This window comes from Cornus florida, unplaced genomic scaffold, assembly GCF_030987335.1.
Source record: "Cornus florida cultivar Cherokee Brave unplaced genomic scaffold, ASM3098733v1 CherokeeBrave_3.0.0_Hap2_Chr02, whole genome shotgun sequence".
Classification (NCBI taxonomy): domain Eukaryota; kingdom Viridiplantae; phylum Streptophyta; class Magnoliopsida; order Cornales; family Cornaceae; genus Cornus; species Cornus florida.
The window spans coordinates 45,270,596-45,288,101 of record NW_026775572.1 but is presented as its reverse complement, the minus strand read 5'-3'; the positions used below and the strand labels follow the sequence as shown (position 1 = coordinate 45,288,101).

The following is a 17,506-nucleotide window of genomic DNA, read 5'->3' as shown; positions in this document are numbered from 1 at the left end:
TTATCATTGTTATTGTTATATCCAAAATGAGGTACAAGTTGGAACATTCCAAAGCATAGATTCTTATGCTTTATCAAAATTGCATGATGGGATTCCAAGGCCTCTTATGATGAACAATGACTGGTCATGGTCCAAGCAATACAAACCTCTTTCTCATATTGTGTTATCATACTAAACTGATTCTCTGCCCTTTTTTATTCTTTGATCAAAGCAATAAGAGTGATTGAGTTGTTACTTTCTATTTGATATGTGATCCTATATTGCAGCCTTTTCATTCATCACCGGGTTAATGTTGTAAAATTAATGGCTAATTTCTCGTGTTTTTTTAATAAAAAAAAAATCAACCCACTACACGAGATTTGTGTTATTGCGGTGTCTGAGAGGATTAGAGGTACACAATTTTATCAATAGAGAGACTGTTTCCTATTTCGAACCAAAATTTGTTCAATTGTAATCCTACATGCCAATGCCAGAAATGGAAATAGAGTGTTGGATGAAGCCTTTTGCTTTAATTTGAGGTACGGGTACGTACCATTTAATGGTTAATGTACTTGTAACATACTCTTGCGTTCCATTAAAGTTATCTATTATTGGAATCTCAAGGAGTTAGTATGATCCTTGCCCCTCTTTGAAAGAAAAAAAAGTGAAGATACAAGTGATTTAAAGATTTAAAGTATATATATGCATATACAATGTAGTAGCTTTGTAGATTCTCTAGGGTGGTATTAAGATAGTGGCTTTTTAGAACTTTTGTTTGGAAACTGTGGGCTCTATTTCAGTTGATGGATACTAAGCCGGACAATGAAAAAGAAAAAGAGAAAATCAAAGCTTATTTGGTTTAATTTTTGTATGTCGTCACACATCATTTCTCTATCTTTGAATGATTCTCCAAATCAATTCTCTCTTAAAACCTTATTTAGGTGTCTAGGAAGTATGGATATGAACATGAGACACAGGTATGGCATGATGCCGACGCGGCGTTATGGCAAATCTCAAAAGAATAGGACATAAAAACAGTATAGATACGTTAAAAAATGCAACAACATTATATAATTATGAATGAAATCACTAATTTGGAACTTAAACCCACATGTTTGTTATTTTTGTTTTTCTAAATTTTATTTTATTTTATTAATTAACCCATAAAAGATTTTAAAGTTTCTCTAAAAAGAAAATTTATAAAATCACTCCGCTGTGTCTTGAGAGTGTGCCAAAAATGTGTCATTGTTGTGTCCATGTCATGTTATTGCGGTGTCTAACTAAAAAACAAACTATTCAAATTTCAGGACATACGTGTCCGGAGTGTGTCAAAGTGTCTGATACTGTCTCGGCACCCCAAGTGAATGAATATATCGCAGCGCATGCAAAATATGATGACTGTTAAACTTGAACTGAGGAGAGTAAGTTTCCTGATGAATCTGATGCTTATTAGGACATATGTGCTAAAGCATAGCCTACAATCAGAATGTCACCAAAACACAATTTAAAAGAAGATGCTTGTTCTACTTTAAGATTGTTCTGTCCATATCATACTCATAAAAAATGATTACAAAAGGGAGGGAAAAAAATCATTACCATGAGTATGAGGAGAATATATGCTTGTTACTTTATTGGCTCATGCAGTGAAATTTAAAATACGGGAGAAGAAACTATGGTCATCAACAAGAAAACCATGATGCTGTTAACGCATTTGATTTTCAGGGCAATTAAAAAATTTTACAAAGTTATGACAAGGCAAACTTTTACTGAGAAGCTAAAGTTTTACTATGTTGTGTTAAAATTATTAACACATTCCCTACAAATTTTAACCCTTCAAATTTCAACAAGCTGAGCAAAATTGGTGTCACGTATAGGTTGCTTGAAAATGATCGATCAGAGTTGGCGTCAAGAATCCAAACTCAACTTGCTTGAATCCTGAATCAAGCCAAACTCGGATTGTTATGAATAACTCACAGATTTGAAAATATCGATTTAGTCTTCCTAAACACCTAGATCAACTTATGGCATGTTTGCCTACTCCCTTTTGACAAAGGATATTGATCTATGGCCTTTCACTGGCAAATTTTATACTGTCCACACCACTAACATCACAAATTGGACACGTAAAAATGCGCATACTATAAAAGGATACGAAATACAGCTGATGTGGATGTGCATGTCTAACAAGAGAACATATTCTGAGATGCAACACTTATATACACATTAACATAGAGCAAGAGAATGGATATCCATGGTCTTTTTAAACACGCAAGTGCGATAATCACTAAACAACCTCATCAAATGGCTTTCAGAGCAACTGTGTTCGCAGTTGTCCATGTAAATTAAGCAGTTCCTTGGTGGGGTGTCACCGTCGGTGTAGATGCAATGGCAAACTGCAGACCCCTGTTTTGCCCTGATTGTAGCACAAATGCAAATTGTGTTGCTGCCAATGCTGCAGCCTCCTGTTCATCAAATTGCAACACAGTTTACAAAAAAAAATTCCCACTAACATTCAACTGTATGTTTTGTATGTGCATTGGTGTAACAGTCCCAAATTCCAAATATAGGATATCTAAATCGCAACACACAATTTACAAACAAAAAAAAAATTCCCACTAATATTCAACTGTATGTTTTGTACGTGCATCGTTGTAACAGTTCCAAATTCCAAATATAGGAAATCTATATCCACGTAACCATCATACAGGGTGAGAGATCATTAGTTTCACCATTCAGAGTATGTAATATCCATGATTTTATATATCTGTATAGAACTAAGGTATCATATATGTGTGTGTGTGTGTGTGTGTGTGTGTGTGTAGATGAGCAGATAAAGTGTTTCAAAATTTTCAAATTTAATTTTAGATATGAATAGAAGAATAAAATTTTAAATTTTGAAGTGGGGGAAATGATCAATGGAACGTAGTTCATATAACAAACAATGTTCACACGATTCTCTCTAACTAAAAGAAGGAGAAATTGAAAAGGAGATTACTGCCAGAGAGAGATTATTTTGGAAAATTAACAGGCAAGTAAAACTCTACTGTATTTTGATTTTGATTGTATAACTATTTAGGCTAAAAAAGTCATGGAATTAATCTGATTTACCATGTGAATTTATGAAGTTAAATGGTATTATGATTAACATGTAACATGTATTTATGAGCCTATCCATATGTAGATGCATATATAAATATAAATATATAAATAGTAACATTCATATCTCTTGCAGTGTGGAAGCAGCAAGTGATTGAATAATTGATAGTTGGCATCATTAGTGTATAGATGCTAAGTATGTATGACAGCTATGACATACCAATGAGCTTGCAAAATTGCTTGCCTTATTGTTATGGCATGCTAAGATGGACAATTAAACCAGTATGCTCAAATGTAATCGAACAGCCTCATGTATGCATGGGTATGTCATAGCAGTTGTATATATATTTTCACCTACATAGATAGGCTCATAAATACAAGTTATATGTTAATCATTATTCTATAGAACATACGTATGTTACTATTTACATGTATTTACATTTATATATGCATGTACATAGATAGGCTCATAAATACAAGTTATATGTTAATCATTATTCTATAGAACTTCATAAAATTCACATGTTAAATAGGATTACTTCCATGATTTTATTTATTTATTTATTTTTATATCCCTTCTTAGCCTAAAATACTATAAATTGAAATCAAAATACAAAATACAGTAGAGTTTTACTTGCATGTTTTCCCAAAATAATCTCTCTGGCAGTATCTCCTTCCCATGTTCTCCCTCTCTCTCTCTGTAACTCTTTCTACACAAAAGACTGATTTCTCAGTTAATGAATGCTTTATTTAATAAGAATCTGAAAAGTTCCTAGTCAAGTTATAGTTTTATACTGACCTACCTACTTTTGTTAGTGAAAAAAACGTGTTCAATTAAAGAAAAACGTGTTAACGTGTCTGTTACCTGAACCTTGTCCCATTCATCGTTTTCCCCAATTCAAAATTTAAAATTTTATTCTGCATATCTAATTATCCTTCAAGTAGAGAGCATCTAAAATTAAATTTGAAAATTTTCAAAAACTTTACCTGCTCATCTACACACACACATATATACGGTACCTTAATTATATACAAATATTACATTGGATCTTGCTCCAGTGTAGGGAAGACAAATTCAAACTCTTAAACCATGGATGTGGGGTTCACATCATGATTTATCCTGAATAATCACTTTCTTCAAAAGTATACAGATACAATCACTTTCTTCAAGGACATCTATGCAATATATATATATATATATATATATATATATATATTCATGGATATTTAATCAAATGTAGAAAAAGAAATGAAAAAAAGATTACCAATGAGGAACCCAATAATACAATTATCACAGACAACCTAATAATGACAGAAAAAGAATTATGATTTACACCAGAAGCAAAAGGGGATATTAACCTGTCTTTGTCTTCGACGCTGCAATATACTGATGGCCCAGGCCATAATGTAGCAGGGCAAAAGGAACCCAGCAGCCCGAAGCAAGAAAAGCTGCAAAGCATAGATAAATTCAGTTCAAACATAAATGATCATAAACCAGCAAAACGCAGAAATACGTCAGCCATAAAATAGACTGAGAAGTTCAATCCACTCACGGAGAAAAAGGTAGATGCATCATCTTCATCAGCATCCGTTACTGTCAATGCATGCCGCAAGAGAAGAAGAGCCATTAACTGCCAATGAAAACAGTAATTTCAAATCTTAATTGCATGGAGCATATGAGAAATCAAAAGCATATGAGAAATCAAATTCAAAGGCAAGAGTACGACAAACTTTTGGACAATGATGGCATCTTTCAACAATTATACAAAGGTTTACATAACAAAAACTTAGACCCCTGTGAAAGAGCGTATTTATGAATCAGATTAACTCTTAAACATAATAAAGTTTTCCTCTTCGCTCAAAGAGTTCAGTGTTAAATCATTTCCATTTTATCTGACTTTTGAAAGCAACACAGAACTAACAATGGAAATTCTAGCAACAAATGAATCTGAGAGCTTGATAGTTCGTTTTCCTGAATAATGTTTGATGGATTACATATAGTAATTCTGAGAACTTACAATTAGAGCAGCTGAACGACAAAATGCAGCTCCACTGGCATTTGTAGCAGCATAATCATCATACTCAGCTTCCAAAAAGTGACGTTCTGCCTCGGCCATTGCCAATAGGCGAGGATCATGCAAATCTAAAGGAGTACCAGAGATTGTCCATACACCACTGTAAAACAGATCCCAGAACCAAAAGAATACAAGACAGTATGTCATCATAATGAATCCATGATTCTCATGTACACCAAATTGTCAAAAGCAAGAAAGTAGATACAAAACAAATTCCAACAAGAAACAAAAAGAGAATGTAAGTAATTGTATAAAATTGAGTTAGACATATAGAAAAGAGAGCTTACCCGATATCAATGGCAGTCTCTTCAGAGGGGGGCGGAGGTGGAGGAGCAGTATAACCAGGTTGGTAAGGCTGTACACGAGATGCAAAATACCATCAATCAAAGATAAAACTGTTGTGCACCATAAGCAAAATATAATGATAGGAAAGAACTGCAGTCCTAGTAAGAGCAGAATGCTCATATATTGCACATGCAGTCTATTTTTCTTACTAGTTACTACTGAAAGGTACAATGTAATATGAACATGCATATGATTTGGTTACTATAACTAGACTTACCAAACACGATAAAGCCATATTCCAACTATTTGTGGTCAACTATATGAATCAGGTTCAACATTCTGCTCTAGTTAAGTTCATTATTTCAGTTAAATTGCATGCTATTATATCTTCCCTTAATTTTGGTCTTTCCCTACCCCTACCATTATCCTCAATAAAGGCCACATCACTCTTCCTCACTAGCGTTGTTGGTTTTCACTACACATGACCAAACCACTGTCAATTTTCTTTTATTTGTTAGTGAGAATTCCTCGTCTCATAAATTTATTCATTTTGAGAAATCCTATTTTTTTTTTTTTTTGGCCTTACGTGCTATCCATTCCAATATCCACATATTGACTATTATGCTCATTATTTTGTCTCTTAATTATCCAATATTCTATCACATATAGTAAGAATGCTGTAATAGATATTTATAAAATTTACCTTCCTATTTTAGAGGTATGCCTTGATCACATAATATGTCAGAACACTTCACACTCAATCTATTCTCTTAAATTCTATGAGAAACATATCTTCAGTCTCCCCCTCTTTGTGAAAGCCAAGGTAACAAAACCGTTCACTAGTTATAGTGAATATGCACTAAGCTAGAACCTAAATAGTTTGATATTTGCAGGTCGTGGACAAAACTGGAAATCCACATATTCTGGTATTCATAGGTATCGGGCAAAATAGTTTTACACTATTTATAAAGGGAGTATGCAATAAATGCAGCTTATTTATCATGTTCTTCTATACTAAGTAGTCAATGGGCTACTACCTAAAACTTATTTTGGAGTTTCTTGACCTATTTATATTTTTCTAAAATATTTATTCAAAATCTTTACGAGTGATACAAGCTTACATTTCACAATATAAATCTGATCCACTTCAATATATTGGTATAATCCTGAGCATTCATATAACATAGAATGACTTGTATTGGCCTCATAATAGTGACAATCAAGAAATAAGGAACAACAAGGATACCTGATGGCATATCTCACAAGTTATATCTCCTTTCTCATTGCACCAGTGTTGAACACATTTTCTGTGAGCATACTGCATAAATTGTAATGTGTTGTTAATACATTTAGAAACAATGGTACAAAAAGTTTTAATTTTATTTGGGGGAGGAGGGAGGGGAAGGACTTAACAGCATCAAAGTGAAAAGTGAAAACATAGAGAAAAGAGACGAGAAAAGGAAAATAAATAATTAAATAAGAGGAATGGCAATGCTGTATTGATCGCAGGTATATATAGATGTTACCATGTCTACACAAGTATGCCCCTAGATGGACTCAATTAGTTTAGGATGTTACATTCCAATGTGAAATTATGATGTCCAAAGGGATCGGGACTTCAACATAAAAACAGAATGAAAGATTTGCTTTAGAGCAAGCATGTAGTCAATTGGCTATGACCATTCGCCTGAGACTGTAATAGGAGTGTGTAATCATTCAAGAAAATAATTGAAGGTCACACATGATGCTGCGCCACCAGCACAACACATCAAAATGAGAAAGCAGAAAAATACCTACATGGTCTCAAAAGAGAATTACAATGTTGTCATATCCGTTAAGTCATGAAGAATTTGACCCACCTTGTGCCCAATAAATGAATACATCTCTTGTCATGAACAAATTTAGCAGGAAACTTAGAAAAATTCAGCAGATTCTTGGGGAAGCTTCTCAATACAATAATAGTTTTTTCAAAAAATCCTACATAACTTTTAAAAAGTTTGCCGGAGACATGTTTACATTAATTTCTGATTTTTAAATCATTGAAAAAATGATGTGTAAACATTTCTCATAATTCCCAATAAATTCTCACCATAAAGTTTCTCTTCCAGTTTCCATATGATTTCTCCAACATTTCTATTTGCTTGGCAATATTTGTCCAAAAAAAAAAAAAAAAAAACATAAGCCCACTGTCTAATTCAAAACCACTTTGTCCCCTCAAGCTCCCAACATATTTTCTGTACTATATTTACCACTCCCATTCACATGCCAGTTGCCACTCAATTTTTTTTTTTTTTGAAACAAAAAGCAAAAAAGAAAAAATCTTTTACCAGGAACAACTACTTGAAAGAAGAATAACTTCCAAATTCAATACCTTTCTAAAGCCACAATTCTACAACTAAAACATCTATTCTTCTTCTGCTAACTTTCTATTCACAATTTATAGAAGAACAATTAAACAAAAAGCAAACAAATTCGAATATGTTGTTGCCCTATTGCAAAATGAGTACCAAACATTACCTTAAGACTGCCACTGCAAGCACAAGGAGTCTCCAAATTATTCACAGAATCTTCTTCCTGACAAATTCGGCACTCGGCCATATTTATAAGCGGCATTTCCTCATCGGAAACATCATTCCCCCTCACCAACACCTTCTCATCCCCTCCTACCACTGAGCACGACGGTCCCGCCTCATCCGGCCGCCTCTCCGCACCGACCTCAGACTCCTTAATCGATCGTGCGTTCACCGGCTTCTCAAGTTGGTCCACATACAGCACCAAATGATCACCCATCACATGAAACACCTATAGACCTAAGAAACACAATAAAACACATATAATTCCCAAAAAAAAAAAAAAAAACCCTAGAAATACATTTGCATTCACATGGAATTGTGGAAACCGTAGAAATTCACAGATCACGCGGATCAACAAAGCGGATCAAGGGATTTCAATCCATATTTGGTGAAATTGAACTCAAAAGAAACGAAATGAAATTGAATTGAAAAATTTGCAGAGATTTAGTACCTGAGGAAGAAGATGGAAAATCGGAACCGCGTGTTAGGTGGCTGATCGAAGAGAAAAGGTACTTTCTCTCTCTTACTCACACTTTCTCTCTCTAGGATCCGCGTTTTCGTTTGTATTCTTGTGTTAGCTGGTGTTACTCGTGAATTTGCTTGAATTAGGAGGTTGGTATTTATAGGGCTGTAGGCTCGGATTTGCCGAGCCTGTTATGGAGGTCCGGTGACGTTCATCCAACGGCTACCATGGGCAATTGTGTCAATTCACATATTGCCGCGTAACCAGTCTACCCACTTTGAGTTGTTCTCCGGTGATCGGTGGTCCCTTTTGTGGTCAATGTAATCTTACAAATGTCAACCAACTTGGTGTCAGTTATAAATAGGATGGTCTATCTATTTATTTATTTATTTATTTTTGGATAAAGACATTTGGTTACATATTTATTTATTTATTTTATTTTTGTCCATCGACGAGAAATACTCACATACCCACAATACTTTTACGAGAATTTAAACCCGACTTTCTCCGTTGAAAGACGAAAAAGTATAATACGTTATCAACATATTATGTTACACTGCCTTGGTCATTAGGTTACTAATTGTGTTAGCCCAACATAGTCAATGACATAACACGTTATCAACATATACTTAAGAGCCACAATGCTCTTACGGGAATTTATACCCGACCTCCATTCAAATATGAAAAAGTATCACTAGGGCATTAGGCTATACTACGGTCATTAGGTTACTAATTGTGTTAGCCCAACATAAGCAATGACATAATACGTGATCAATAAAAGAGTGACGAAAAGAGTCTGAATCGGAGTAGGAGTTGATGTTATTATGATATTATAAATATTAATGACATTACGATAATATAAGCACCCACTTACAAAAATTAGTTGAAATTGTATGACTTTTGAATTTCAAATTATTATCTATATTTAAATGGGATGATTCTTATCTCTCGAAGCATGTTCATAAAATAAATGTGTTGTTTTTACTAATAAAGAGTGTGTTTGGATGAAAAATAGGAAAAGAAAATTAGATGACGGTAAAGGCAAAATAAATTAGAAGGCCTTTTAAAATAAAAATTAGTAATGAGGAAAAATAAATTATCGAGGAATAGTGTTGACTAGGGTTTGAAATGAGACATGTTTGATCTGGGATTTGATCTGAAGTCAAAAAAAAAAAAAATGACCTTTTTTTTAAAATAAAAAAAAAAAAAATTTGACTCGTAAAAGTGAATTCTTATTAGGGATGACTTTCCCATATTTTCATCTTTAGCAATGAATAACTTATTCAAAGGGGTATGGATTATATTTTGTGACATAAGGCATGAAGTAGGATCGCATAAAAAGTGACAAAAGGCATGAAATAGATTGGCACCAAAAGTGACACTAACTACAAAATACATGGCTTAATTCTAAAATTAAATGTAGTGTTTTTATTTTTTATTTTTTTTTATAATATTTTAAAATTATTCTTTGATATTAACTTGAGTTATTTGATGGGGGCTCATTACGAAGTATTTTTTTATTTTTTAGTAAGGATAAATTTAAAATTTTACTATTATCAATATTGTAGAAAAAAATTAAAAATTTAATACCATTAAAAGTTGAATTTCTCAAAAATTTCAACGTCGGATAGAGGGTTAAGAAATTATTAAGTGGTCCTCAATCATTTGACACGTAGTGGACCAGTTCAGTCCAAACTGTTGTTGAATTTTTTTTGTAATATATTAATATATTTTTTAAGTTCTAAAATCTTATGATTCATGTCTACCAAGTAGGGGTAGCAATTTGTATTCGCGAGTCATAATCATGTCGTGTTGACCTGAGGGTATTCTACTAAATAACTTAACCTGAACATAATCGGTTTAATTTTCGTGTCAGGAACCCTCAACACTAAACCGATCTGTTTATTAAACAGGTTACACGTATAATCCGTTTAATAACTTATTTACTAAAATAAAAAATTACTATATTATTTAAATTATTAATAATACTCAATCAAATAATAAATACTAAAAAAAAAATCTAAGTTTCCATCCAACCAAATTACTAAATAATCTCTAGTCTATAAACGAGTAAATTATAAGAAACGCGTTTAGATAGTTATTTAGAAACTTAAATATAAAGTTGTTTATGGCACGTATAATTAAATTGATATAAACGAGTTACACAGGTTGAACAATCTCAACCCAAACACAACTAGATTAACTAAACGAAGGGGTTTGGCCTTGCCCCCCCTCGGCTGCGACGAAGTCGGTTTTGTTTTTAGCCGTTCTCCTCCGTTTAGACTTCGAATCATGTGATTTTTTAGTCTAACTTCGTTAATTTTTTGCTGTCTATCCAATGGTGTGCTTGATAGCACCCATAACTTTTTTAAAATTACTATTTTGCCTCTAGGGCTAAAATTATCAGTTTTTAAAATATTGCTTCCGCATTTTGTTTTCTTTTTAAATTCCGTGACTTCATGGAAAGTCACTCTTGCGTTATTGGAATGCCGTTTATTCTTAAAAACCTTATTTTCTTTATTTTTGCTTCCGCATTGTAGATCCGTTAAGTCACTCTTGCGTTCTTGGGATGCCGTTTATCCCTAAAAACCTTGTTTTCTTTATTTTCGCTTCCACATTCCGAATCTGTTATCGGGTCATATTGACATATCCAAATTTGTGAAAATTCGGATCGTCACGAATACCTATTTATAATCCAAAACTATTTAAGATTAACCAAAACCCATTGAAGTAATGTCACCCCTAATCAAATGTCAATGAATGATAGCCATCAAATAATTTCTCATAATTTATTAGCTGTGCATAACTTTCTAACCACCAATCTACTTACCTTTCTTTAATATAAACAGTCTGGGGTTGGTTGGATACTTACTGTATCAAATTGGATTCAGAAAATTATAAAAATGAAATTTGGATAACAGCAAGATATAACCCAACCCAACCCAAATTTGTCACATCGCCAGTTGGACTTCAACGTGGGCTTCTTTTTCATCATTCAATATAACCATTTTACTGAACAAAAAGATCTTATCCAGTAGGTCAGATTATATTTTTGCAAATTTAATGGCGCCAAGATTTGATCAACTAAAAGATTACATCATTCCACATCCATCCATTCAATTATATATATTTTCATTTGGTATGTATAGTTAGCCTATTTAGTTACCTGTCTTATGGTAAATCTGTATTTTGCTTATTATGCATTCTATTTTAGATTCTAAACCTTAAAATTGTATTACACAAACAAACATGACATTAATTTAAAAAATAATAAATTTGAGAAAATACAATAAAATGAAAAAATAATAAAATTGAGAAAATATAATAAAATGATGCGGAAGAACTTTAGGAAAATTTTGTTTTTTATTATATCTTTTTTCTGAACAAGTTTTAACTCTGTCTTATTTTGAGTTTAAAAATTGTAATTTGGAAAATGTTATACCTTTTGCACCTAGTCAAAATATTTCAAATTTTGAATAGGTTTAAGTTCAATATCACCTACCTTTTGAAAATTTTGATTGTTTTATAACCTATTGCACTTTCATGACATAGGGATTTTATTACAATAAAATTGAATTAATGAGGCCTTTAATTTGGAAAATGGAATAAAAATTCCAATGGATATGCTTAAACTGGACATGATTAATCCCATCGGTATAGCTTGAAGTTTTCAAATGACTTTTTTACTTATTTATATGCATCAGAAATATCATAGATATTTGCTCTACGTACCTCCTTAATCTTCTAACTCTTTCTACAATCTATGGACAAATGTGGAACACTCTATAATTTAACTTTACCTATATCATCTGGACAGACTAGACACCGTGCATAGTCCTCCATTTGCAGTTAGAACCTTTCAAAAGTCACTATTTTGCATTTAATGATACTCTGTTTATCATTTGAAAATGTCCTTTGCTTCATAGTTATCCTCGTATTGCTCTAGGAAAATAATTAAAAAAACCACAATTTTAGAAACAATTCCTTTTAATTTAAATGTCCTTTGCTTCATAGTTATCCTCGTATTGCTCTGGGAAAATAACTAAAAAAACCACAATTTTAGAAACAATTCCTTTAAATTTAATTGTTTACCCATGCAGTACAATATTTTGGATTAAAAATAAATCAAATTTAAAGTTCGAACTATTTAATAAAATAATTATTCAAAAGTGTTACTTTCATACTGCCAAACGTAATGAAATTGTCAATTAAAATTCCTTAAAAGAAAAAAAAAAGGGTAAGTCAATTAATTTGTGTACTGAAACAACGGGTGTGACTAATATTGACAGACAAGGTTTATACTCTATCATGTGAAAAATAATGTGATGCGTATTATTTTATTTCATTTCAAAAAATTTAAAATAACATTCAATTCACACTCATGGTCTAAGCGCACACTTGAAATGGCAGCAACTCTATTGAACTTGCCCATGCCGAGTTATTGAAAATGACATTATTCATACTCGAATTTAGGATATCCAATTGCCAGCCATAAAAGTTAAAACCCTTCAACAGCATATATTTAAATCTGTCGTATCACCAATTTGATGCATTGAGAGCTTGACATCCAGCTATTGAGACTCCTCTCCACTTCAATTTGACAATTTGTCCAAACATTCAATAGTATAAATATTTCTAGGAGAGTAACGTATTACGTGTTGAATATCGATAGTAATGTATTACGTATTGAATATCGATACTCTACGGATATTTGTTCAATACTTCTTAAGCGTATCCATAATTTTTAATTTCTAACACATATTCAATACTTCTTAAATATGTCCTCTTTAATACGTATTAAATAATGTCTTATGTATTACGTATTAGGGATGACTTTCCCAGTATTTTCCTCTTTAGCAATGAATAACTTATTCAAAGGGTATGGATTATATTTTGTTATTCCAACCAATAAATGAAAAGTGACATAAGGCATGAAGTAGGATCACATAAAAAGTGACATAAGGCATGAAATAGATTTGCACCAAAAGTGACACTAACTCCAAAATACATGGCTTAATTCTAAAATTAAACGTACTGTTTTTATTTTTTATTTTTTTTATAATATTTTAAAATTATTCTTTGATATTAACTTGAGTTATTTGATGGGGGCTCATTACGGAGTATTTTTTTATTTTTTAATAAGGATAAATTTAAAATTTTACTATTATCAATATTATTAAAAAAAAATAAAAATTTAATACCAATAAAAGTTGAATTTCTCAAAAATTTCAACGTGGGATAGAGGGTTAAGCAATTATTAATTGGTCCTCAATCATTTGACACGTGGTGGACCAGTTCAGTCGAAATCGTTGTTGAATTTTTTTTTGTAATATATTAATACATTTTTGAAGTTATAAAATCTTATGATTCATGTCTACCAAGTAGGGGTGGCAATTCGTATTCGCGGGTCATAATCGTGTCGTGTTGACCTAAGTGTATTCTACTAAATAGCTCAACCCGAACACAACCTGTTTAATATTCATGTTAGGAACCCTCAACACTAAACCGACATGTTTATTAGAGGGTTACACTAGGGCTGCAACTCGGGCGGGTTGGGCGGGTTGAAGACTTAATTCGGGCTCAGCCCATGTACAAAATTTTTTGCCCAAGCCCAGCCCGAGCTTGCCTAAAGCCCACTCCCAGCCACCCAAGCCCAGCCTATAATTAACTTTTCCTATCCAAGTCCGCCCATGAGCCCACGCCTCTATATTCAGAATGTAAAAAATAAGAAATTTGTGCAACTACAACGACTTGAACAAAATTCCTCCAAGAAAAATCCCAAACACACTACCAATTGAGCTATTAAACACTTGTGAAATAACATAGTTTTAAAATAAATATACCCTTTTCGAGCTCGGGCTGGGCTTCGGGCTTTATATAATATCAACCCAAGCCCAGCCCGAATTTAATTCGTGCTCAGAATATTTAGCCCAAGCCCAAACCTAGAACAGAAAAACACTGCCCAAGCCCTGAAAATTTCGGGCTGGGCTCGGGTAAATTCGGGCTGGCCCAGCTCGAGTTGCAGCCCTAGGTTACACGTATAACACGTTTAATGGTCTATTTACTAAAATAAAAAACTACTATATTATTTAAATTATTAATAATACTTAATCAAATAATAAATACTAAAAAAATCTAAGTTTTAATCCAACTAAATTACTAAATAATCTCTAATCTATAAACGAGTAAATTATAAGAAACGCGTTTAGATAGTTATTTAGAAACTTAAATATAAAGTTGTTTATGGCACGTATAATTAAACCAGTATAAAAGAGTTATACAGGTTGAACAATCTTAACCCAAACACAATTAGATTAACTAAACGGAGGGGTTTGGTCTTGGCCCCCCCTCGGCCGCGGCGAAGCCGATTTTGTTTTTAGCCGTTCTCCGTTCAGACTCCGAATCATATGATTTTTAAGTCTAACTTCGTTAATTTTTCACTATTTATCTAATGGTGTGCTCGATAGTATCCATAACTTTTTTAAAATTACTCTTTTGCCCCTAGGGCTAAAATTATCAAATTTTAAAATATCGCTTCCGCGTTTTGTTTGCTTTTTAAACTCTGTAACTTCATGGAAAGTCACTCTTGTGTTCTTGAAATGCCGTTTATCCTTAAAAACCTTGTTTTTTTGTTTTCGCTTTCGCATTCCGGATCCGTTAAGTCACTCTTGCGTTCTTGGGATGCCGTTTATCCCTAAGAACCTTGTTTTCTTTGTTTTCGCTTCCGTATTCCGAATCCGTTATCGGGTCACATTAACATATTAGGATTTGTGAAAATTCGGATCGTCACAAGTACTTATTTATGATCCGAAACTATTTAAAATAAACCAAAACCCATTTAACGAATGTCACCCCTAATCAAATGTCAATGAATGAGAGCCATCAAATAATTTCTCGTAATTTATTAGCTGTGCATAACTTTCTAACGACCAAACTACTTACCTTTATTTAATATAAACAGTTTGGGGTTGGTTGGATACTTACTGGTATCAAGTTGGATTCAGAAAATTATAAAAATGAAATTTGGATAACAGCAAGATATAACCCAACCCAACCCAACCCAAATTTGTCACATCGCCAGTTGGACTTCAACGTGGGCTTCTTTTTCATCATTCAATATAACCATTTTACTGAACAAAAAGATCTTATCCAGTAGGTCAGGTTATATTTTTGCAAATTTAATGGCGCCAAGATTTGATCAACTAAATGGGATGAGGGACAAAAAGGGAAAAGATTACATCATTCCACATCCATCCATTCAATTATATATATTTTCATTTGGTATGTATAGTTAGCCTATTTAGTTACCTGTCTTATGGTAAATCTATATTTTGCTTATTATGCATTCTATTTTAGATTTCTAAACCTTAAAATTGTATTACACAAACAAACATGACATTAATTTAAAAAATAATAAATTTGAGAAAATACAATAAAATGAAAAAATAATAAAATTGAGAAAATATAATAAAATAATGCGGGAGAACATTAGCAAATGTTTATTTTTTATTTTATCTTTTTATTTTTAGCAAGTCGTGAATAAGTTCTAACTCTATCTTATTTTGAGTTTAAAAATTGTAATTTGGACAATCCAATCGGTTATACCTTTTGCACCTGGTCAAAATATTTCAAATTTTCAATATATGTTTAAGTCCAATATCAGCTACATTTGGAGCGACATTTGAAATTTTGATTGTTTTATAATCTGTTCAAGTCCAACCTATTGCACTTTCATGACATAACATGTTGTGGGATTTCATTACAATAAAATTGAATTAATGAGGCCTTTAATTTGGAAAATGGAATAAAAATTCCAATGCATACGCTTAAACTGGACATGATTAGTCCCATCTGTATAACTTGAAGTTTTCAAATGACTTTTTCACTTATTTATATGCATCAGAAATATCATAGATATTAACTCTACATAACTTCTCAATCTTCTAACTCTATGGACAAATGTGGAACACTCTCATCTAGACACCATGCATAGTCCTCCATTTGCAGGTAGAACCTTTCAAAAGTCACTATTTTGCATTAACCACAATTTTAGAAACAATTCCTTTTAATTTAATTGTTTACCCATGCAGTACAATATTTTGGACAAAAATATAAATCAAATTTAAAGTTCGAACTATTTAATAAAGTAATTATTCGAAAGTGTTACTTTCGTACTTCCAAACGTAATGAAATTGTCAATAAAAATTCCTTTTAAAAAAAAAGTAAGTCAATTAATTTGTGTACTGAAACAACATGTGTGACTAATATTGATAGACAAGGTTTACACTCTCTCGTGTGAAAAATAATGAGATGTGTAAATATTGACATTTCTTATTTTATTTCATTTCAAAAAATTTAAAATAACATTCAATTCACACTCATGGGTCTACAAACGCACTTGAAATGGCAACTCTATTAAACTTGCCCATGCCGAGTTATTGAAAATGACATTATTCATACTCGAATTCTAATTGCCAGCCATAAAAGTTAAAACCCTTCAACATCATATATTTAAATCTGTCATATCACTAATTTGACAATTTGAAAACTGGTCTAAATATTCCGATACTTTTAAGAGAGTAACGTATTATGTGTTGAATATCGATACTCCACAGATAGATGTTGGATACTTCTTAAACATATCCATAATTTTTAATTTCTAACACATATTCAATACTTCTTAAATATTTCGAGTTTCGACTACGTATTCAAATACTTCATATCACATTCTTAATAAGTTTGAACATTAAAATGTAACTTTTATAACAATAATAACATAGTATAATTGTTATAAAAAATTAAATTAAATTTTATCAAGTAATAACAAAGGATACTCGTTTTATGTATTTTGAAACAAACTTCTATGTTATATTAATAATTACATTTAGATTCATAATATTTTTTAAAATTTGACCAAAAATTAATTTTTTTAAATATATAAAAATACAATTTATTAATTTTTTTATTGGCGTATCCTGACATACCCCTATCTTGTTTTTTAAAATTAGTCATATCATTGTATCCGTATTGTATCA

The 17,506-nt window shown here is 32.0% G+C and overlaps 1 protein-coding gene across 3 annotated transcripts; it reads right to left on the bottom strand.

Moving 5' to 3' along the window:
- Positions 1 to 2,094: 2,094 nt before the first annotated feature.
- On the bottom strand, positions 2,095 to 8,711 carry LOC132294853 (uncharacterized). 3 transcript variants are annotated; one of them, XM_059792858.1, is made up of 8 exons: positions 8,460 to 8,711; positions 7,953 to 8,237; positions 6,682 to 6,753; positions 5,438 to 5,505; positions 5,094 to 5,250; positions 4,629 to 4,706; positions 4,435 to 4,524; positions 2,095 to 2,441 (listed from the first exon to the last, which is right to left on the bottom strand). In XM_059792858.1, exons 2-8 carry the CDS (start codon positions 8,223 to 8,225, stop codon positions 2,322 to 2,324), a joined length of 858 nt encoding a protein of 285 aa, XP_059648841.1. In that variant the 5' UTR covers positions 8,226 to 8,237; positions 8,460 to 8,711; the 3' UTR covers positions 2,095 to 2,321. The 3 variants fall into 3 exon arrangements, with proteins under 3 accessions (XP_059648841.1, XP_059648840.1, XP_059648842.1); XM_059792857.1 differs by having other exon boundaries at positions 7,953 to 8,245; positions 8,460 to 8,673; XM_059792859.1 differs by having other exon boundaries at positions 7,953 to 8,183; positions 8,460 to 8,654.
- Positions 8,712 to 17,506: the final 8,795 nt, after the last annotated feature.